Genomic DNA, 24,412 nt, shown 5'->3' with positions numbered 1-24,412 from the left:
ATTCACACCATGACCGAACATTGGAAAATAAGATTATCAGCTTTTGGTCACATGTCCCGAGCCTTTTCCAACCGCATATCTGAGCATTAAACACTAACTGATAAAGAATCTAAATTGATTGATGATTAAATGGCTCCATGCACCAATGGAGATTTTAATGATTTCCAATAACTTATTTTAGAATACTTGATTTTAATAGATATAAAAACATGAACATTACCTTGGAATTTGGCTGCAGAATTAAATCTAATTGTAATGATTATAAGTGGTTCTGTGTTCAAAAGATGTTAAACATCCCTTTAAAAAAAAGTCTGGCTCTGTTGTTGTGAGATGCCACAAACATCATCTGTTTCACAACACTAGGTTCATGTTCCATGTTTCAGAATATCCCTGTTCTCTCTCTTTTTTTAATGTACTGTATGTTGTAGCATTAGCTGTTAAGATGTGATTTACTAAATTCTTCCAATGATCTGAGAAACTATCGATATTAGTCTGGGAAATCAGACTCTTATGTTAGTTAGGCATGTAACACGTTTTGTATGCATATTAACTGATATGTTCTTTTCATATATCCTATGCTGTTTGTTGAATGTTTTGTTTTTATATGTACAGTATTTTGTCATTAATGAAAAGAGAAAGGAAGATGAGAATGTATTTTACATTGAAGTTAATCTGTGGTGTTGCACACTGTTTGTTCTGTAGTACAAAAGATGAGTTTTTTTCTTGGTGATGATTGAATGTATTTTTCTCATGCAACCAACATTTTAATGTGCAGGTCTGTAGGATTTTCTCAGTTACAATAAATATTGATATCAAAAAATCTACACGAGTGACTAAATTACATGAGCATGACTTATTCGATTCAGTTTAGACTGCTGTTTTGGGATTAAAAAATAGATGCATTTCTAAAGTGTTTTTTGAATATTTTAGCATAGCCTAGTGACCCACATGAAAAAATGCTTTAGTAATTTATAGTAAATAGCCTACTACTATAGTGTTTTTGAACCATGCTGTAATAAAGCACTTGAATTAATTTCTTGAGGTAATTCTATAGTTGTTGTGGTAATATAACAGCTCTAGAAATATATACAACTTACTTTACCTAATACTGCACTACTACACAATTTTTCTACAACTATATTGTATATTATACTACAATACACTACAGTTTACTGTAGTAAAAAGTAAAGTATATTACAGTATTTATTACAGTTTATCAGTTCACTATAGTTAATACTACATTACGCTGTAGCATTCATTAACAATGTTATAATATATACAGTATAATACACTTTACTATAGTATGGTTCAAAACACTATAGTATTTATTATAAATTACTATAGTATTTTTTCATGTGGGGAGTCACTGTCGAAACTCGAGGTCTGTTTTTGAAATAACATGTAAGCCTATATTTGTCCTCAGTCACAAACCACATTCAATAACATACTGTGTATATACTGTATATATATATTTTGCTGGACAGGATAGGCTATATCTACTAATCGTTATGTCATTTGTAACGTTATTTACTGTAAAACATTTTTCTCAGTTGAGTCAAAACTGTGGAACACAGTATGCTCAAAAGTCTATGTTTGCATATAGTTTTTCTTTTATTATAATGATATTATTATTATTATATTTTTGATGTCTTAGTGATATTGTCTCTGATAAAATGAAAACATTCATCAATAATATTTCCATTGCAATCATTCAGCGTGTAGACAGGTAGGTTTTGTGGGATAAATGCTATAAGAGTCAAAAATAGTTTGTTTATTTATTTATTTTGGAGTTTTTCACCATCATGCAGTCTCTTGAGATACGGACGAATGTTGCCTTCTGTCTTGACAGCAAAAGACCTCGTGAGATATGGCTCAAGTGGAAATAGCACATCTTGAATATGCAGCTCCCCTCAGGTTTGTTTTCCTCCGCACCAGCTAGGCATATTGTTGATGGCACACAATGGAGAATATTGTTCTCAATCCCTTTGCCAAAGGCTGAATTTCACCTGCTTTCCCAAAGTCTCCTTCCTGTACTACATGTAAATGTGTAGTGTGCATCTACAAAGGTGGGAAGGATGCTGGAAAAGTTGCTTTGTAAAGAAGCATCCAGATTTTAATGTGATGGCAATATGCTTTCCATTGAGGACACCAGTGCAATTTAAGGAGTGCCATTTCCTTGAAACTTCTCTGTATGCCGCAAGATATAAAATGTATATACATAGATTTATTATTATTATTATTACAGTGTAAGCAACTACTCTTCTTCAGCTCGTTCCACAGGGATTGTGGTGTCCTTGGCGAAATCTTCATTCTGCACTTGGTGAACCATTGTTTTTTTTTTTTCTGGAGGTGTGCTTTGGATCATTGAGTTTCATGGCAAAGGCAGTCAGGTGTTGGTTTAATATATGTTGTATTTGTATCCTAACAAGCTGTCCAGGGCCTTTGGAAGAAAAACAGCCGTGCAACATCAAAGAAACACTATACTTCACAGTATGAGGTACTTTTCTGCATGACTGCCCTTCTGTTTACACCAAACCAACCTCTTGTAGTTTTTATTTTTTTATAGTGTATAACAGACCTCACCAGGACCCCTACTAAGTGGCTGTTCTGGAAATTGTGTTTATAAAATGTATTAATAATCCTGTGAAAAATGATACAGAAGGTTAAATTGGGGATTTGTTTTATTCATGAGAAGAGAGTAGAATGAAAATAGAAGCAAATGAAGAAAAACAAAAAAGCTGCCTTTTTATAAATACTTAAAAATGACTAAATCTGAAGCATTTGGGACACTAGTATCTTACAATCATGCACTTGTAATATGCAAAATTGTAACAGTACCAACAATGTCCACTAGATGACCATATAATCATTAAGAATACCTGGGTAAATATACAGTAGGACTGAACCCAGGATATCAGAGTCCCCTTTTAATTTAGTTTATTATCTCTGTTTCATTGTTTATTATCTCTGCGGCCTGAAGCCATCTGTGAAACCATCTTACTCTTGTGAAATATAAAAATAAACTCTATCAAGTATAACATTGACTATAAAACTCTCACTATAAAACTGCCTGAAGTGGATTTTAGAGAAAAGTCTATAAAATGTCCCTAATTACAACTTAACTGGTTCCATAAATGTTATTTTAGAATTATTTATATACTATTATATTAATGTAATTGTTTTGTTATACTTCATCGTAATTTTAGTTTGGTTTTATTAATTTTGTGTACTTTTGTCATTTTTATTAGCTTTTAATATTTCTATTTAGCTTTCATTTGTTTTTATTTCAGTTTAAACAGAAATGTTGCCTTGGTAATTAACTGAAATAGGGGGTTTCATGTAATATATGTTTAATTATATTTTAGCTTTATTTCAAGCTTCATTTAGAGAATTTTTTTTTTTTTATGTTTTTTTTTAGTTTGATAAAATGTTATTTATTTAGTATTAATTAATATGTTCAATTATTCGTTTTTAAATGATAATTTTCAGTTTTCGTCTTAATTTAATACAATTTTAATTTTGTTGTGTGCTTTTGTAATTTTAATTATTTATTTAGTTTTTAGCTATAATTATTATTTTTTATTAATTGTAGTAACTTAAACCTATATATTTTAGTTTTCAAGTTTTCTTATCTAATATTTACATATAATTTTATTTATTTCAAGCTTCATTAACAGAAAATGATTTTGAAGTGTTAGTGTCAGACTTTTGTACCTGTTTTGCCCCGTAGTCCTTCCTGTGTTTCCTAATTTGGTCAAGTTCCTGTCCTCGTTTAGTGTGATTATGTTCCATTGATGTCACCTGTGTTCCCCAATTATCCCTTGTATTTAAGTTCTAGCCTGTGCTATTCTCCCTTGTCCGATATTGAATGTTCGTCTTGTGCTACATGTGTTCCCGGCAGCCCTGTGTATCCCGTGTTGGAAGGATTAAAGACTGTGTTTACTGTGAAATCTCCTGCGTCTCCTCGTTCCACGTTTCACGCTCCTCGCTCCTCGCTGTTGTACAAGCGTCACAGAATATCGGACCAACAACAGTTTAAATTGCGTGTTTCCCCTCCGTTTTGTTTCTGTTTTTCGCTCAGTGTTTTTTTTCCCCTCTCGTTGTGTGCCCAAATGGATCCCCTCCTTCGTCCCGAATTCCTCCTCCTCCTGCTGGAGCAGGGGGAGCGCTCGCTTGAGGGTCATACCAGACTGTTTCCGGCGATTGCCCATCTCACCACCTACCCGGACGATGCGCTCTGCGTGTTCTATGACGCCAGCCTTAACCCCACGTGCAGAGCACCGTCATCCGAAGATGGCCCTCGAGCGGAATTCGCCGCATTTATGGAGTGGACACTGGCGAGACACAGATCCCCGGTCACCGTCTGTCCCGAGGGGGATCTCGCCGGTGCCACTCCAGACCCAGAGCCCAGCCCACCATCTCCCCGCTTTAGCTCAGCCAGAGCCCACCGACGACCGAGAGCCCATTCCCGCCACGATCTACGTGCCAGCGCAATGCCGAGCGACTGAGCGGAGGATTGCCCCGGAAGGAGTGCCCAAGCCGTCTAATCAGGTGAGAGAGAAGGCGACAATTCCCGCCACGAGGGAGAAAGCTACAGACGGTGTGAGTGTGGAGAGGAGCTCCCCCCCATGCACCGCAGCTGAGGGTGAGCTGAGTATGGCGCGGTGAAAGTGCCAAAGCGAGAAGGAGAGGGCTCCAGTCCCCGAATCCAGTCCAGAGCACCCTCCAGTGCCCGCTCCTAGAAATTGCCCTCCAGTGCCAGCTCCTCGTAAGCGCCCTCAAGTGTCCGCTCCTCCTGAGCGCCATCCTGTTCCCGTGTTCAATCAAGAGGGGGCTTCCGATCCTGAGTTAAACCCTGAATGCCCGGAGATGCACAAATGTACTTAATGTCCGTGGGTCTGCCATCCTCCAGCGTCGTCGTGGCTGGAGAATCCCTCACCTCTGATGCCCAGACTCCACCTCGGCCAGTAGACCCAGCGGCTCCACCTCGGCTCATAGCTCCCTCACCTCCACCGTCACCCATTGATCCACCAGCTCCACCGGGTTCCCTCGTCCCTCCGGTACCGCCTTGGTCGGGCGTCAACCCGCCATCGCCTCAGGACTCTGCTCCTCCGGCTGCACCTCGTTGCTCAGTCCCACCGGCTCTATTGGGCTCCTTCCTCCCACCAGCTCCACCTTGGTCCTCAGTCGCTCCGGCTCCGCCATGGGCCTCCGCCTTGGTCGCCAGAGCCCTCGGCTCCACCCTGGCCCCCTGGATCCTCGGCATCCCCCTGGCTCGTTGGCTCTCCGTCTCTGCCTCGGGCTCCTCCACCACCTGCTTTGCCACCGATTATGTTCTATTGATGTCACCTGTGTTCCCCAATTATCTCTTGTATTTAAGTTCTAGCCTGTGCCATTCTCCCTTGTCTGATACTGAATGTTTGTCTTGTGCTACATGTGTTCCTGGCAGCCCTGTGTATCCCGTGTTGGAAGGATTAAAGACTGTTTACTTTGAAATCTCCTGCGTCTCCTCGCTCCACGCTCCTCGTTGTTGTACAAGCGTGACAGATAGTTTTAGTTAACACAAATATCACAGCTCCAGAAGAGCTCTGATTGTGGTTCCTTCATCTGCAAGGTTTCAGTAAGAAAAGCATTCTGAATTAATATACATAATTTATTAAAATATTTTTTTTTCTGATATATATATTTTAGCCAAGAATAGAACCAACTCATACTTTCCTGTCTTACAGTAATATTGTCATTTGGGAGTCAAACAAAAAGGCTTTGTGTGTGTGTGTGTGTGTGTGTGAGCACATCGAACAACCCCCAAATCACTCCTGCCCTGCATCTGTGGTGTTGGGTTAGTATCAGGGAGGGTCACCCCACATTCTGCTGCCAGATGGTCAAGCCATAGGAGAGTCCTCTATCTGTAATATTGAATCTAGAGGAGAGCCGCTCCCAATCCTAGTCATTATATCACATTCTGAATGACTGTGTATGTGTGTGCTGACGTGAGTCAGGAGTGTTTAGGCTTATGCACACACACTCTACATGCATTCACACACCCGTTCCCAATGGTGCAAGCATAAAAATGCTCAGAATTGGATATACACTTAAAAATTAAAGGTTCTTTATTGGAATTGATGGTTCCATGTAGAATCTTTAACATCCATGGAATCTTTCCATTCCGAGTGAAAAAAGATTCTTTAGATGATTGATTTAGTGATGTTCACACTAAGAAAACCAAAATGGCATCGCTGCGAAACCCCCCTTTTGGGACCCTTATTTCTAGTCCATACGAATCTAGTCTCTCTAATCATCCATATATTAGGCTAGAAAAAGGATTACTGTAGCTACAGTGAGGAGGAGGCTGAGGAGCCAGAGGGCAAGAGATATCCAAGCAAGAGGGTGAAGGAGAGAAAAGACAGGAGGGGGTGGAGAGCAGTAGCGTTTGCGGGGCGGAGGAAGGGGCCGGCTTTAGTTTGATGTGAATGGGTATTAAAGACGGCATGCTAGAGGGGCAGAAAAAGACAGAGAGCAATTCAACCTGCCCCTGTAGGAACAGCAGGATGTGAGCTTCTTACAGCAAGCTGTCAACGGTGGATTGCATTTCTGTATTAATATATTTGGGTGAAGCAAAAAGCCAGCAGAGAGATCACAACAATGCTGGAGTGAGGAGAAGAGACGATGAGGGGAGCTGAGATGAAATCTGGAAGGTAAGATCAGTGTTTTTTTGACACAAGCTTGCCCATACCGCCCATTTTGCTGTACGCTGTAAAAAAGATTTTTTGGAGATTACTGGAATACTATTTCAGTGTATAATTCAATGCCAACTGTGAAATTGAGCAGTGTCTAAATGAAAATTGTTTCTATCCAAGGCCCATACTGCGTTTGCATGTGTGGTTTGTGCAGAGGACACAAGTAACAGAGAGGCAGAGAAGAGGATGTGTCAACACAGTAAGGGGAAACACATTGTGAAGCAGAGGAAGTGATGTCTGAGGTTGAAACTGTGCTCTGCTAGCTTCACACGTCTGCACGTCATCGCTGGCTTACATTCGCATACATGCACACGCATACAGATTGACACACACACAACCAAGCCACCGCAGACCTTTGCTGAGGATGTGCACTAGATGAAGACAGACAGAGGACATGGAGACAAAGAATATGAGGGAATGAGCAAAGAAAACCCCATTTAAAAAGGGTAAGGATTTCTTTCACATTTTATGGAATTTGTGTAGATTCGTGAAAATGAGGATCGTGAAGTTTGCACATACGATTTGCACTGAAGTTATTTCCGCAAGCGCTGCTGCTGCTGCTGGTGTTCAAGGTGGCAAGGAAAATGCAAGATGCACTGTAGTGCCTCTATCAATCTCTCTCTCATTTAGGATGGGGGAAGGGTTGCTCTCCAGGCTCTAGGGATACGTTGGTAATAAATGAGAACGGAGGGAGTGGAATAAGAATAGGAAGAGCAGAGATATCTTACGCAAGCATGCACAACAAAGGGTACGACTGCATGGCTTTTGACGGCAGCTCTTGACCCTGTGAAAGTGACGGTACGTGCGTAACTGCACAATGGTGTTTTGCACTTTGACGCATTTGTTCGGCTGTGGTGTGATGATGTCTTTTCTCATCCTCTCAGTAACACATGCGCTTGTTGGGTTCATTTGATTGGTTTTGGCCTGAGGCGTGACTCTGGTGAAAGTCATTACTCATGAACAATCTATGAGAGGCTGAACCTGCTTCAGATATATCAGAGTATATTAGGGCACACGCTACAATTGCATGCTCCTAAAAAAGGTTAAAAAGTACCATTTAGCTTTGTTTAAGAATATACTTAAAAGAATATATACTTAAGCGTGAACTGAGTGTAATGTTTTATGACACTTAAATCCATGTTAAATGCAATTAGCTCACCGTATTTTTGACCCACTTAAGTACATCTTTATATGCAGATACATAGATCGTAGATATTCATACATAACATTTACAGATGCAAAAACATATTTTTTGTACGTTTGGGAAGATGCTGAAGCAAACAATATGGACACGCTGACAGTATCTAAAATGTAGTAAGTATTATGTACAAATATAGAAATGTAAAATATTTATAAATCATTTATATCATATAGACTTTTATACAGTGACATTTTTACCGTTTTATAGATATACAGTATTCATATAAATCTTTTAACCCTAAAAGGACTTATATAATAATATATAATTGTACTGACAATAATTTAAGTTACAGTATACCATCATGTAGATAGACAGTATACAGAAAAACGTAATTTATGAATGATCAAAAAACTAAAAAGCAGTGCATGAGATGGTGCGTGACTTTCAAAATGAATGAATCAATAATGGCTAAAAATGACTGAAATGTTATTTATGTCAAGATTTTAAAGTGTAGTTTTGTTTTAAATTATGTGAATTCGAACAGTCATGTAAATGTAACATTTCACAGAATGTAACATTTAGAATGAGATTGAAAACACAAAATCATTGATATTAAATTCAATAGAGTCAACCGAATAATTCCATGAATTAAATATTCATAGATGAAATAAGAACAGGAGCGCCTGTAAGGTTTAGGTGTTGTCAGTATTGTGGTGCTTATTGCTTTAGTGTCTGTGCAAACATACATAAATGTACATGTGGTAGAAACCCAGAAATACATGAGATGACTTTGCCATTGTATGTGTACTTACAGTACAGACTTATCTCTTCATGTATCAAAACATGAGACATACAGTATCGTTTCTGATTAAATATAAGGATTTCTCAAGCAAAAGATAATGCTAATTAGTATGTGTATGTCTTAGCATTTCTGAGTCAAAAATCAATAAAAGTGCTGCGAGTGTCTGTGGGAAACTGAGCTTAATGCCACGAACACCAACTGCTGTGTGAGATAACACGATCAAAGAAGAGCTAAGAGATGCACACACATGTTGAAACTCAACAAAAATGTAATAATCAGTTTGGCAAAGATGAACAAGCTTCTTTGCTCAGACGTTTAACAGTGATGAAAGAAGGATGAGGAGACTTCTGGATGAATGTATGATTTGGATGAATGCATTCAGTATTTTTTCTCTTATTCCACTTATCTTCCTCTGACCTGCTCTAACATGCAAGTGAAGCTAAATATAGAGTGTAATGTTAAAATGGCACACTTAAATATTAAATGCTTCGACCCAAATGATGGGAAGCTGTGTTGATGTAGATGCGTGTCCTAATGCTCTATATACCCTAAGAGCTAGAGAGGGAGATGGATCCCATTATCACTAGATAAAAAATATCCTACACTGGACAACATGATCTTATGAGTATTTGTATGTATTTTGCGTAAAATGTGATTCTACCAAGCATGCATTTACTTAAATTGACATTAAAATGCACACTATTGACTATTGTGTGTTTCATTAGATATATTAACATTAGTTTTTACATTTGCACTGTAAACTCTTATATGACTATTTTGGTATCTGTGACAAAGAATAAGCATATCAAGTGCTCGATTAGCTGTTTGTGTGATCTTTGAAATGTTACACTGTTTGGTGATAATTACAGGAACCCAAGAGAAGTTGGGTTGTATTGCATTGTTATACTGAAAATGTTGGGAGGCTTAGCAATGAATTTACATTTTAAAGGCATTGACTGAAGAGACATTATACGCAAAATGGAAACGAAGAAAGGAAGAAAAAAAGTGTGAACTCTGTTCTAACTCTTCTAATCATCCCATAGCCTACATTATAGTATGCTGCCATTATGCCAACCATTAGCTGCCCTTTTTTATTAAGCATACATTTTTGGCTGATGTAGCCGATGCATTTTGCAGAAGTTGCATTTTTCATTCAGATAGAGTGTGTTTAAGAGCAGCAACAACGCAGCAATGTCTGCCTGCTTATATCGCTTAACATGTCTGAAAACTCAACTGGGATCAATGCTCTCATCTTGCAGTATGTTATATGATGGCAGACATCACAATAAATGATAAATGGTCAAGGAACCGTTAGGAAAGTGAGGAAAGCAAAATCGAAGGCTCTCACTCACAACTGTAGGCACTCGCACACAAAGAGGACGTTTGTGCACAGATTCTGTTTAATTCTGTCTGGCCATCTGACAATTGCTTGATTGTTTGAGTTACGTTTTGGTCGGTCTGAGATCTGATAAGATGCCTTTCAATAGTCTCCAGACATTTAAATACTGGCTGGTTTGATTGGACGTGCTGGATGCAGTGGTATCTGCTGCTGTGACTGAGGGGAGGCGCATATTTTACAGTACTGTAGTGCATCAACACTAATTTCAAAATGCATTTATCATAGTTCTTTTTTTCTCCGTCTGATCACACAAAAGACTCCATCTGGCTGGTTTTAGTATGTTTAGGCTGTGATCTACTACTTGCGCAGTCTAACAAATTGCATGCAAACTTTGTGGCCATATGGGTGATTTAAGAATATGTACGCAAACAGAACCATGTGCTAATAGACACAACAATATTTAAAGGAGGCTTTCGCATGTGGTATTTGTATGTATATGCCGCTCACTTGCAGCCAAGGATGTGAGGGAGACATTTCAATCTCATAGTGATTCATAACTGTTTTATTTTTTGGCAAAATGATGACTAATTTGTTTTCATGCAATCTGCTTAATAGTTAGGGGTGAACTTTCATGCTTATTTTTTTTATCTAAAAATTGCATGCTTTCTTATGAATCAAATCTAACAAATTAGTACAAAATCACTTCATGAAATAGTTGCCCTCTTTTTTTCTTCGAATTATTTACTTAATAACCTCTCCCCCTCATTTTTCTTTAAAAAATCTCTAAGAAGTTTATTTTGTGTAATCATAGACATCATAACCATGCAAGACGGCAATGGGTGAGACTAACGTGCAAGCCGTGATCCCATTGACTATTAATTACCTTTCACCATCCGCATTTTGTTTTCAGCAAATCACTCTGGTCAAAGGCAACATGATTTATAATATTTAATAGATTAAAACATTTTACATTTTGCCATAGCTTTCAAAAGTGCAACAGTGCTTCAATCCCACTCTCAATCACTTACTCAACTGTCGTCTCATATAAAGGCAAAAAAGTCAAACTGATGGAACTCACTGACTTTAAATACATTTAAGTAACTTTTAGCATCTTCTTAATCTCAGGCCTCATTATTCTTACTCTTTTTTTTGTTCACAGACGCATTTAATGGCCAATAATATCTCAATGACCAGCCCATAATTCAGTTCTGTTGAATATGAAAAATGTGTTTTCTTTCGTACATAACAAAAATATTAAATAGATATTTCAAGTCAAGTGGCGTTTAACCATATACAAGTACATAGTGAAACGAAACAACGTTTCTCCAGGACCAAGGTGCTACATAAGACAAACACAGAACTTCAAGGGACTACGTTAAAATATACTTAAAGTGTACAAGTGCAAACATGTGCAGACAGCACAAGACAGTACAATGACTACTGGGACAGACAATGGGTACAGTCCTAGTGCTGCGCCAAACAGTACACTTAGAGAACCAGAACCTAGTGACAATAGTGCAAAGAGTACAATATAAGTAGCTGAAGTAGTATAAACAAACAGTGGCATGCAAAAGTTTGGGCACCCCTTGCAGAATCTGTGAAAATGTGAATAATTTTAACAAAATAAGAGAGATCATACAAAATGCATGTTTTTTTGTTTTTTTTTAGCACTGTCCTGAGTAAGATGTTTTACATAAAAGATGCTTACATTGATTCCAAAAGACAAAAAAATAGCTGAAATTATTCAAATGACCCCGTTCAAAAGTTTGGGAACCCTTGGTTCTTAATACTGTGTGTGGTTACCTGGATGATCCACGACTGTTTTTTGTTTTGTGATGGTTGTTCATGAATCTCTTGTTTGTTCTGAACAGTTAAACTGAGCACTGTTCTCCAGCTCCTGCAGATTCTTCAGTTTTCCAGCATCTTTTGCATATTTGAACTAATTATATATGTTCTGTTTTTTTTTTTAAATGCATGATTGACTGATGTTTCTTAAATGTTCATTTGCTGTGCTTACAAGTTATATATCCTATATGAATGCATTTTCTTAAAAAGTCATTGAAAACACCCCAGCTTACAGCTTAAACAACATGTTTTATTTCATTTAGCTAACATTTAGAAAATGTCTGTGTTTGATTTCAGCACACTGAGCACAATTGAGGGACTCAAACACAACTATTAAAAAAGGTTCAAACATTCACTGATGCTCCAGAAGGAAACACGATGCATTAAGAGCCACATTTTTCTTATTTTGTTGAAATATCTTTTTTTTCTTTCTATTTAGTACTGCCTTTCGGAAGCAACAAAAGATACTTGCATGTTTCCCGGAAGACAAATTAAGTACATTTTACCTTGATCTTCAAATTCAAAAAGTTTTCACTCCCCGGCTCTTAATGCATCGTGTTTCCTTCTGGCGCATCAGTGAATGTTGGAACATTTTTTAATAGTTGTGCTTTCACATTTTCACAGATTCTGAAAGGGGTTCCCAAGCTTTCGCATGCCATTGTAAGAGTAGCAGCCAATATACAGTATAATAAGTATTGTAGCAGCAAAAAACTAGCAAAAACCTTGTAAAGAGTATGGAGGATGCTCAGTTGTGTGTGTGTGTGTGTGTGTATATGCATGCGTGTATGTGTGTGTTCCTTCAGTCCAGTTTCTGAGTCTTGAGAAGTCTGATGGCATGGGCGAAGAAACTGGTCGTGAGGGCCCGAAGTTATTCAGTGTGTAAATAAATTATTTATTTACTTATTTATTTACTGTGATCTGTGTTCTAATTATATATGTTCTGTTTTTTTTTAAATGCATGATTGACTGATGTTTCTTAAATGTTCATTTGCTGTGCTTACAAGTTATATATCCTATATGAATGCATTTTCTTAAAAAGGCATTGAAAACACCCCAGCTTACAGCTTAAACAACATGTTTTATTTCATTTAGCTAACATTTAGAAAATGTCTGTGTTTGATTTCAGAGTGCATGATGTTTATCAAGTGTTTTTGCAGTACAATTTTTATTAAATCTTCGAGAATTTAAATTTGATGTCAAATATTCACACTATTGTGTCCAGTTTCTTATGTTTCTTGTGAAAATAGTTTACATTTGTGCTTAGCAGACTCTCTCTAAACTCCTTAAAACAAGCGAATGTGTGAAACCTGAACCTAATGGTTTGATGGACAAATCAAATGAGCTTGATGTTAAAAGAACCGAGCCCAGGGCTCAGCTCACCCTGACTCATTAATATTTATTAGGTCATGAGAATAGACTCTCTAGGAAGGTCATATCAAGCAATGTCGGCATGGCCTAGTTGATATTAATAAGCTAAAAATGTGTAAATTCACACCTGATACTTTATTTTCAGCAGATAAATGACATGTACTTTACTGGCCAAACAGATGCAACTTACAAAAACAACCAAAATTACAAAGATGTTTCCATACTAATATTAATATATGTCATTTCTTTAATAATTTACGATGACATACACTTGAAAAATGAAGGTTCCTTATTTGGCACCAATGCTTCTATAAAGAATCTTTAACATTCATGGAATCGTTCCATTTCACAGAAGGTTCCTTATGTTAGCAAAAGCTTCTTTAGAGTATAACAATGTTCTTCACATTAAGAAAGACCTGTTCACTGAAAGGTTCTTTAAGGAACCCAGAATGGTTCTTCCATGGCAGCGCTGCAAACCCCCCGTTGTGAGTGTGTCTCGCTCTCTATCATTGGAACAGTTGTTCTTCCTGCCCATTTGGGCAAAACGCCCCATTTCTGTAGATATTTTAAACATAAATGCATGCATACACATTGAAGAGGACATGCTACAGACCATTGTTGTTTTTATATTGAACTAATTCCTCATTTAAAAGTTTTGCATTTGTAGAAATAAAATATTTACAATGGCAGTTTTCAATAATGACCATTTTTTAAAAATGTTTTTGAAAGAGGTCTCTATGAAAATGGTACTAAATTGTTTTAAGGTAAGTGGTTGCAATCAATTTATTTTAGCTACATTTAAATACAAAACATGTTGAAAGCTAGTCAACTAAATTTGTTTATTTAAATGTAGCTAAAATAAATTGATTGCAACTACTTACCTTAAAAAGATTTAGTAAATTCAATGAATCATTTTTTTCAGTGCTCTTGTGCTCACCAAGGCTGCATTTATTTGATTAAAAACATAGTGAAAACAGTAAAATTGTGAAATATTTTTTACATGTTAAAGTACTTGTTTTCTACTTTGAAATATTATAAAATATCATTTATTTCTGTGATCAAAGCTGAATTTTCAGCATCATTACTCCAGTCTTCAGTGTCACATGATCTTCAGAAATCATTCTGATTTGCTATTCAGTTATTTTCGATGCTCAGTTTGTAATAATGGTTCATATTATCAATGTTGAAAGCAGTTTTTGCTGCTTAATATTTACGTGGAAACGGTAATGCATTTTTTTCAGGATTCTTTGAAGTTTAAAAGAACAGCATTTTTATAAAACATGGAAATTTCTTGTAACATTATTAATGTCTTTACTGTTACTTCACTGTCACATTTTAATGCGACTTTACTGAATAAAACAAATTTCTTTTAATCTTTCTTACAACAGACTTCTGAATGGAAAACATTAGGCAAAAACAACATTGATAATAATCAGAAATGTTTCTTGAGCAGCAAATCGGTATATTATAATGATTTCTGAAGAATCATGTGACACTGAAGACTGGAGGAATGATGAAAATTCAGCTTTGATCACAGGAATAAATCACATTTTACAATATATTTGCATAGACATAGTTAATTTAAATTGTAATGATATTTATTGATTTATTCTACTGTATTTTTACTCATATAAATGCAGCCTTGGTGGGCAGAAGTGACTTCTTTTAAAAACACTAAAAACTATAACCTTTTGACTTGTAGTGTACTTTTTTCATGAATAAAGTGATCACTGACTGACTGCTCCAAAGAGGGAATGTTGTAATAATAAACCCATATACACACAAGTTGTTTATAACACAGGAAGGAATGTGTACATACGTGCAGAAATGGACCTATAGATAGAGGAAGTCACCTGAACTCACACATAGAAAACATCCAAACAATAGTCGCATAAGGAATAAAATACTCTCATTTGAACTACCAAGTATAATTCCCTTTGTGTTGTTTTGTCGTGCAAGTTCCTCTTTCTCTTCATGTGTCGTACAAACACACAACTCATAAAAAACCTGCCATTTCAAATGCAGCCAACAGATTCAACAGCTCTAAAAGTGTCTTTAAACTTCTCCAATATGAGGTCTGCTTGAGTCTCCTATCTGTGTCTGTGAACATTTTTCACATAAAAACATGCAACATTGGCCAGACTGTTTCATTTCACCCTCATGAACCAAACTGTAAACTTCCTGTTTGAGATTTTGTTCTTGTTCTAAAGTCTGCATTAGAGGTGGAGCAAAAACCTATGCCTTTTTACGCATGTCCTGAATATGGTCTGATGGTTTGCTTATGAATAACCATCCTTAAACATGTCCTTCCATGTTCACGGTTCTTTACTACATTTTCTCATGGACACATTTATTTTTGTCGAGCAGCCGTTTTTTGACACTGAACATAGAGTGGCATTTATATTTTATTTAGTGTTCAGTGTCATGTGCTAAAAATAGTGTTGCTTCAAGCACTGGGGTGACCTTGCACTAGTACCACATTAGGGGAACGCGGGGCAGCCACTGGGTTTTTACTTGGGTTGCTCTCTAAGCACAGATAAATGAGACAGAGACACAGCTAATGCACAATTTCAGGATGCTTGTGAAAAAGAAGTGCGATTAATTGTAGTGAATGTGCACTTGTAATGTAGTTCAAATCTTTAACGTATATTTAAAAAAAGCTACTTGTAGGTAATATAATATTAATTACTTTGTTTCCTAAGACACTTAAGTACACTTTTAAAAAGTGCGCTTTGCAATGAATGTGCACTTGTAATGTAGTTCAAATCTTTAACATATATTTTAAAAAAAAGCTACTTGTAGGTAATATAATATTAATTACTTTGTTTCCTAAGACACTTAAGTACACTTTTAAAAAGTGCGCTTTGCAATGAATGTGCACTTGTAATGTAGTTCAAATCTTTAACATATATTTTTTTAAAAAAGCTACTTGCAGGTAGTATAATATTAATTACTTTGTTTCCTAAGACACTCAAGTACACTTTTAAAAAGTGCGCTTTGCAATGAATGTGCACTTGTAATGTAGTTCAAATCTTTAACATATATTTAAAAAAAAAGCTACTTGTAGGTAGTATAATATTAATTACTTTGTTTCCTAAGACACTCAAGTACACTTTTAAAAAGTGCGCTTTGCAATGAATGTGCACTTGTAATGTAGTTCAAATCTTTAACATATATTTAAAAAAAAAGCTACTTGTAGGTAGTATAATATTAATTACTTTGTTTCCTAAGACACTCAAGTACACTTTTAAAAAGTGCGCTTTGCAATGAATGTGCACTTGTAATGTAGTTCAAATCTTTAACATATATTTAAAAAAAAAGCTACTTGTAGGTAGTATAATATTAATTACTTTGTTTCCTAAGACACTCAAGTACACTTTTAAAAAGTGCGCTTTGCAATGAATGTGCACTTGTAATGTAGTTCAAATCTTTAACGTATGTTTAAAAAAAAAAAAGCTACTTGCAGGTAGTATAATATTAATTACTTTGTTTCCTAAGACACTAAAGTACACTCTTAAAAAGTGCACTTTGCAATAACATCGAATGAAATGGTAAAGTGCATTTTAAATAATAAAAATCTTAATCTTTTGTTGTGTTTTAAAGAAGTACACTTGTTTTGATGTGTTGACTAACATCCTAAAGCACATGTTAAGTACTTGATTATAATTTGAAATGTAGTGTGCTTTTTGATATTACATTTAAAAGTAATTTTACTGAATTGCACCTTCATCATTATAAGTGTGTAATTACAAATATATTTAAATGTGCAGCATTCATGTTTCAATAGAAATGACATTCAAGTATATTTTAGTTTATAGTAAGTGCTTATCAGAACATTCAGCAGAACTTGAATCATATTTAAAGGACGATAGAAGTAATTTTGAAATTGCATAGATGATGTACTTAAGTCCTACTTAAGCGGTTCAGCTTATCACATTTAATATCAATTTAAACTATAATACATTTTCATTTAATTGCAAGTGTCCAAAAACATTACATTCAGTTCACACTTAAGTATGTTCTTTTTAAAGTGTATTATTTTCATTATAATGTATTCTTGTTTTCATAAAAACAAAATTTGCTTCCATAAACCAGCTACAAATGTTTTAATACTCAGGATGTTGCAATGTGGTGAAACTATTCTCTTTTGACATTTTTGGCTAAGTGGTAAAGTGAAATTATCATCCTTCAAAAGCACTGCCTGTAAATATTGATTTTTATTTTACTCACTGCTATATCAGTTGTTTATAAATATCGATTTATGCTAAATAATTTACAGAGCTTTTTCAGTATAGTATCAGCTTGCAGTGACAGACTGACATGGACGTTATTAGGAAGTAAAACTCGATAAGAAGAACCAAGAAGATTTGAACTTTATAATTGATGTAAATTTGTAAATCCAGTTATTCTTTTGTCTTGTGGAAGATCTCTCTTTTTAAGGGAACTGTATTCAAGATTTCAGAGACACGCGTAAACTGAATCCAGTCCCTAATGATCACAGGAGATTCATTTGAGACGTGTGTGATAACTGCAATCTGTCTCGGTTGACCACTTGTGATTGTATCACACAAGACATGTTAATGGTCTAAACAAGGCCTTAGTCTAGTATTTTTATTTTTTTTTGTATACAAAGTATACACTGTTCTAATTGTATTGACAAAAATGAGGGAGAATAAAAACATATCTATTTCATCTATTGTGCAAATCACTTACAAAATGTGAGCGTGGAGGAAACAAAGTAGAGAGAAACTACACATTGAACCAAATGGAAGTTCACCTTGTTCTATCAGGCCAGGCAGCATGGCATGACAGTTTCATCCTCCCAGCATACATAAAGGTCAGCCGGCATCACATCATTTCCTGTCAAACAGGAAGCAGACCCTATAATAAGGGTGACGGTCAGAGCAGGCAAGAAACATAGGATACAGCTTCTCTGAAAAAAAACACATTCCCCTTTACTCTGCTTTCTGTGTAAATTAGGAACGGGGCACGTTTGGTTACATCTTAATTTGGCAGTTTACTTGAAATCTGAATCTTTTAGGTAAGTGGTAAGAAGACCAGCTGTGCTCTGTACTGAGCTATAGGCAGATGCTTGTGTCACCTCTGCAGGGTCCATCACTGCCTAGGGAAGGTTCACATGTTTTGTGTGAATTTACTTAGTAAATGGAACTAGAATATGTGTACTGGAGCGAACAAAGCCTAGACTGGAGTATGGCTGGGTGATAAACAATATCATATTGAGATTGTGATGAAATGCATGTCAATAATAATGATAAGCTCTGGACATTTGTACTCAATATGGATTAATGTAACAGCAGAAATAAATGTGACAGCAGCCAGTCAGTGCGTGTAGCTACTGTAATAAGTCTGCATTTTCTGTGTGTCTCTGTGTAAATGAGTGGCATATTTTCATCTGATACATAAACTCAAACTCACATTTCGCTCATGTTGCTTTCAGCATCTGCACCTCAGTATATGGGGACCTGTACACATGAACTTTACTTCCAGGTCTTCTCTGTGAATCAGTTTACCAGCTTTACACTGTTTCATTTGAGAAAAAACTACTGTCAAAAACACACTTTGAAACTCAAAGATCTTCATGACATCCTGCCAAAATAAAAGTTTGGTTTAACTTAAGAAATTATGACAGAAATATATTACAATTGTATAATAAAATGTACTTCTCAAAGTATTATTATTATTATCATCATCATCATCATCATTATTATTGTTATCATTATTATTTTTAAATCAAGACATTTTTAATCCATGTTTTAATGTATACTCTTCTGCAATGCAGCATCTTATTTGACAAAAAAATAAAAATGCATTGTTTTGTTGTGAATTAAATATTAGATTTTCATTAGATATTATTTTTTAATTATAAAATGGTATTAAATCATAAAACACAGAATTCAGAAGAACAAAATAAACAGAAAACATAATTTAATGGAAAATAAAATGGATTTCATGGGGCTCTGAATTAAAAGGTTATTTTGTGCAGTTTAATTGTGAGCAAACTAGTTATTTTTATATTAATTTTCAAGGTTTAGCAAATATGTGGAAAGCATTACCTTCCTCATTAAAGGGGTCATGAACTGAGAAATCAAATTTCAGTTGATCTTTTGACGTATAACAAGTCAATGTATTATAAAAACATCCTGTAAGTTTCAAAACTCAAAACTTTCTCGTTAGTTTAAAAACAGATTTATTGAAACCAAGCCCAGAAAACGACTCATTTTGGAATGTGCCACTTTATGACATAATAGTGTGGCTAAATCCCGCTTCCGCGGGAGAAGATCAATGCCTACTTCTACATCGCTGCCTGTTTAGCTCCGCCCATCAACACAACCATACAGATGACGTTACAAGATTACAAGACACGATGTAGTGTAAAAGTCATTGCACACAATTTTTGCGCATTCAAAAATAAATACGACCTCATGTTGTGTCAATCACGTTTTCACACTGCCTCCAAAATTTTCGTCCATCATAAAAAAATTCGGATCAGGTTTGATTGTCTGCGTTTTCACATCTGTAGCATGCATTTTGATAAGAAAGGATGACGAATACGAAAAAACAGAAAAACACATGCAAAAATTTCGGACTCAGTGTGCAAGGGCCTTAAGTTGTGAAAAATAGTAATTGAATTGCCTTCGTTGGGATCCTAACACCTTATCTAGATCGGATGCAAGCGGATGCTTGGAGTGTGTCAGAAATAAAACACGACATTAGTTAACTGTCAGAGATTTGTTGTGTCAGTCCGTGCTGCAACCAGTGTAAACAGAATTGCTGATTATAATTGGTTCTGTTGTGTATAGTCGCGATGTGCCGCTCACGTCCGGTGTAAACATGGGGTAAAATTAGCAAAGAGCTCCAGATTGCGTCAGTGAAACACTGTTAATTTGGTTGCTTTACTTTACTACGGATTGATTTTTAACAAGACAATATGATGCAGGCTTTTCAGAGAGACTGAAAGTAAAAGATAATGCAGTGCTGAGTCTGACTATTTTTGATCCAGTATGTCGCAACACGTAAGCTTAAGTAAAGGTGTATTTTAATAAGCAAAACTGTTAGTCAATCATAGCAGTGGGCATTTACTTGCGAGTCTTGAATGTGCCCTGCCTATAAAAACAGACCGTTCTGCAGAGAGGGTCAAAAACAGGATAGAAAATAGCCTATTACTTCTAAGTTATGATGGGTTTTTTTTTTTTTTACGTAAAATCACACTAACATTATAAGTGAACTTCAGAGAACATTATAAAATACTAAAAAATGCATTTCATGACCCCTTTAATGGTAAATGAATATTGTGATAAATATCGATATATCATGTGATATAGAAAAAAATAATTAGTGATAATAATTCTGGCCATAATTCTGCATAGAGGGTCAAAAACAGGATAGAAAATAGCCTATTACTTCTAAGTTATGATGGTTTTTTATTTTTTTACGTAAAATCACACTAACATTATAAGTGAACTTCAGAGAACATTATAAAATACTAAAAAATGCATTTCATGACCCCTTTAATGGTAAATGAATATTGTGATAAATATCGATATATCATGTGATATAGAAAAAAATAATTAGTGATAATAATTCTGGCCATATCGCCCAGCCTTACACTGGAGCATATACATAGAAAATTTAATGGATTCATAACAAATTGGCAATTATTTTCAAAATATATTTTTTTCTTGCGAAATGCTGTTCCAGAGCTTTATATCTTTCTATTAGTAATTTTATTTTACAGTTACTGTATATATATATCACTATATAGTAGTTATTTCTAGCTGGAAATATAGATGTATCCCTATCTAACAAAATAGCACAATTTCAGAGGTCAATAGCAATACCAGTAAAGATTCCACTGATTTTTAATACCTAAGCAAAAACTTCAGCTTTTATTAAAGACAAGTACAAATCAAACATCTAGTAATAAAATAAGAACAGCCAAATCACAAGCAGTAGAACAAATAAAGACAAAAGGGGATACAGTTTTTCAGGTTTCCACCAGCAGTCAAGTTATTGAATAATTTCACTATTCAAGTAACTTTTTTTCATATATTTCTTCACATATACAGTAACTTATTAAAGCTACTAAAGTTAACCAGCCACAGTTAGTGGGTTTCATTAAACATATCAGCATGTTTACATTACCAAGACATCTGTGCCAATACTCACCAAGGCAAGTATTTTGACCACTGAAGAGTATGATCTTTCATACTGCAAACACTCTTCACAAAACACGTGTGCACAGAGCTTATTGCTTTATGCTTAAATGGATCACTGAATGTGCAGCACGTTTGCCTCTCATAATACTCTGTGTGCTTTATTAGTTGGGAAAAGAGGTTACTCATATTTCCATCTTCAGCTGTTTGACAGTACGCAGTACACAGAACGCTTTCTGCTTAGTTTCGGATTGTTAAACCTTGTCCACATGACAAAAGTCTGACCACTTTTAATATAAGTAAGTGATTGTTTAAAGTCAATCAACAAACCACTCTCATATAAATAACTTAAAGTGGTCGTCCCCACTAATAGCCGCACAGATCGATACAGAGTACAGCAGAATACAGCAAGTGGTGAAGCAGATTTTACTACAGCATATAATGTACTGCCATGCAACACAAACAATGTAATTTACAAATTTTTTTTACATCTATTATTGCATACAAACTAATAATAACCTGTTTCATTGTGTTTCAGGAATACAGTGGAGGATGCAGGCGTGGTCTCTAAGGGCACAGAGCTTGTTGGTCGGCTGTGAACGGAGAGTCACAACAAGGTGTACCTGACTCAGAATAAACCAGACTGGGAATCCAATTTCAGTCAGTTCTCATACAGTCATAGTCATTCTGCTGGATGCATCCTATAACATTTATGATGAGAGTAATCCAGTATTTCAGAACTTAAGATGTTTACAGAGAGATTGAAATCATCTCTGGAGCCTGCACGGCTATTATTTTATTCCAAAGCAGAAGGTAGCGCTCAGCCCTTCTGAATATTTTAGTGAATGAGGAACCTATCGAACGGAGATCTGCTGGCAGCGCTGGAGAATTTCAGTGTTCATGGCTAGAACAAGAAACATTTGTGCCAGTCACTTGAGTTCCCCAAAAACTCCTGACTTATTCACACAGATGCAGTAAATTGGTGCAGAGGCATAAGAAAAGGGGCAAGGGCAACTGAAAAGTCAGAGCCTCCCACAACTTCAAATCATGCAGTCAGACGATCTCTTCATCCGCAAGTTTCGCAGACAGAGCCCACGCCCGCCCCTAGTGAGAGTAAACTTTGACCCCAAGCAGGATGGTGGTAGTGTGCGGACACGAGTCCTGTTAGAATGGCCCCCTAGGAGAGAGGGAGAGGGAACAAACAGCGAGAGTGTCACACCCAGTGCAGCTGCGCTGAATATGAGGACAGTAGGTCGTGGACACATAATGCAGCGTAGCAACAGTGACGTCACCCTTGGAGATTTGGATTCAGCGGGGCAAGTCGGAAGGAAGTTGCTCCGAGTAGGGGGCGACAAATCTGGGACCGCTGGGCAGGGCGAGTCCCTCCACCGAGAGTATGGTAGCCTGTCCTCACTTGAAAGACAAACCCAGAATGTAGATCCCAGTTTGGAAGATCAAGGTGTTCTCAGTCCCAATGCCTTGCGCTTCAGAGATCCGTTTCTTCTGCTGGGTCTGCAAGAGGCACCTCCTGAGGTGGACGGCGTGTATCAAGGAAACTGTGCCCCAGCAGCAGACACGTCAAAACCGGTCAAGCCCCCCAAACCAGAGGGGCTCGGGAAGAAGGCCAAACCGTCCCCTATGCAGGCCCCTCAGTTTTCCTGTGACCAAGTCCCAGGTGGTGCTTGGGTGCGCAATTTTGCACACTATGATGTACAGAGTATCCTCTTCGACCTGTCGGAGGCTGCAACCAATCGGGACAGCATCGGGCGCAAGAAGAACATCACATCCGGAGCGTCAGCTGCCTCTCAACTCCGTCCGCTTTCACAGTCCACACCTTCCTCATGTTCTCAGGGCGGAGGGGGTTGCTCGGGAAGCGGGACTGGCTCAGAAGATCTAGAGCAGTCCTTGCTGGACGAAGGAGATGGGAACGATAATGATCTCCTGCTCAGCTGTCCTCACTTTCGGAATGAGATGGGTGGCGAGGAGAGTGTGGGGCTCGGCCTGCCGCAGGCCGGCAGGCACAGGTGGAGGAGTCTTCAAAGTCCCAAAAATGCTGTGTCCGTGTTAGAGGAGCCCAGGGAAAGCCATGTCCAGGCACAGGGGAAAAGTAACTACTTCATAGAGCATGCAGACCTGGGGGCTCGTTACTATCACAAGTACTTTTACATGAAAGGTGAGAGTGTGTGTGTGGCGAAGCATGTTTGCACTTTTTGAAGAAACATATCACATACTTATTTTTAGGGCTTCCATCAACTAAAGATTTTCTGATTGACTAATAGTTGTTCATTTGAAGTGATTAGTCAACTAATCGCACGTTTATATTAATAAACCATATAATTCATAATAATGATCCTTTAATTGCCTATAGCCTATAAGTGCTCAAGCACACACATAAAGCTTGCCACAGCGCACCACAGAAGTCATGATTATGAATGCTTTAGGGAGAAAACAGCAAGAAGACTGCCTTAAAGGCACAATATGTACGTTTTTTTAATTAAAATATCCCAAAACCACTAGAACAGTGTTATATATTTTGCTGACTTGTGTACTTACATTATCCCAGATGTTTTGAAGAATGTTTAAATCAAGAGAAATAAGCAATTTTAACTAGTGTAATGGACCGTGTCCATTGTGTCATTGCGTTGCCTGCCAATGACATCATAACCCCTCGATTTTTCCGGTTTTATTTTGTTGAAAACATGGAAACCCCAAAGACACTTTAATATGTTGAATTTTATTCGACAGATGACGAACGCGCATGAGTAGGATTATAACAGAAATTTCAATACACTCAAATGTATCTAGTATAAAACAGCGCTGTTTTACCCCACATACGCATGACCGGAAGAAGCGGAAGTGGTCATCAGTGGCATAATAAAAGCTCTGCTGCTATCGAGCCATGTATCGCGCTCGTCCTTCATTAGCAATCACTCCAGCGGCCTCGTTTCGCTTCCACGACTTTTAGCCCCACCTTACTTCATACAACTGTGACCTTAATAAGTCTTT

The 24,412-nt window shown here is 36.8% G+C and overlaps 1 protein-coding gene across 1 annotated transcript in view; it reads left to right on the top strand.

Moving 5' to 3' along the window:
• The first annotated feature begins 6,521 nt into the window (after positions 1-6,521).
• Positions 6,522-24,412, top strand: part of sipa1 (signal-induced proliferation-associated 1) — a 49,541-nt gene continuing 31,650 nt past the window's right edge. The window contains exons 1-3 of the mRNA XM_016293243.1: positions 6,522-6,695; positions 6,858-7,183; positions 21,945-23,579. Of these exons, the coding sequence (XP_016148729.1) occupies positions 22,454-23,579 (1,126 nt within the window). The 5' untranslated portion in view covers positions 6,522-6,695; positions 6,858-7,183; positions 21,945-22,453. The remainder of the gene's footprint in view (positions 6,696-6,857; positions 7,184-21,944; positions 23,580-24,412) is intronic.

This window comes from Sinocyclocheilus grahami, unplaced genomic scaffold, assembly GCF_001515645.1.
Source record: "Sinocyclocheilus grahami isolate Dianchi unplaced genomic scaffold, SAMN03320097.WGS_v1.1 scaffold300.1, whole genome shotgun sequence".
NCBI classification, from domain to species: domain Eukaryota; kingdom Metazoa; phylum Chordata; class Actinopteri; order Cypriniformes; family Cyprinidae; genus Sinocyclocheilus; species Sinocyclocheilus grahami.
This window is presented reverse-complemented; position numbering and strand designations above follow the sequence as displayed.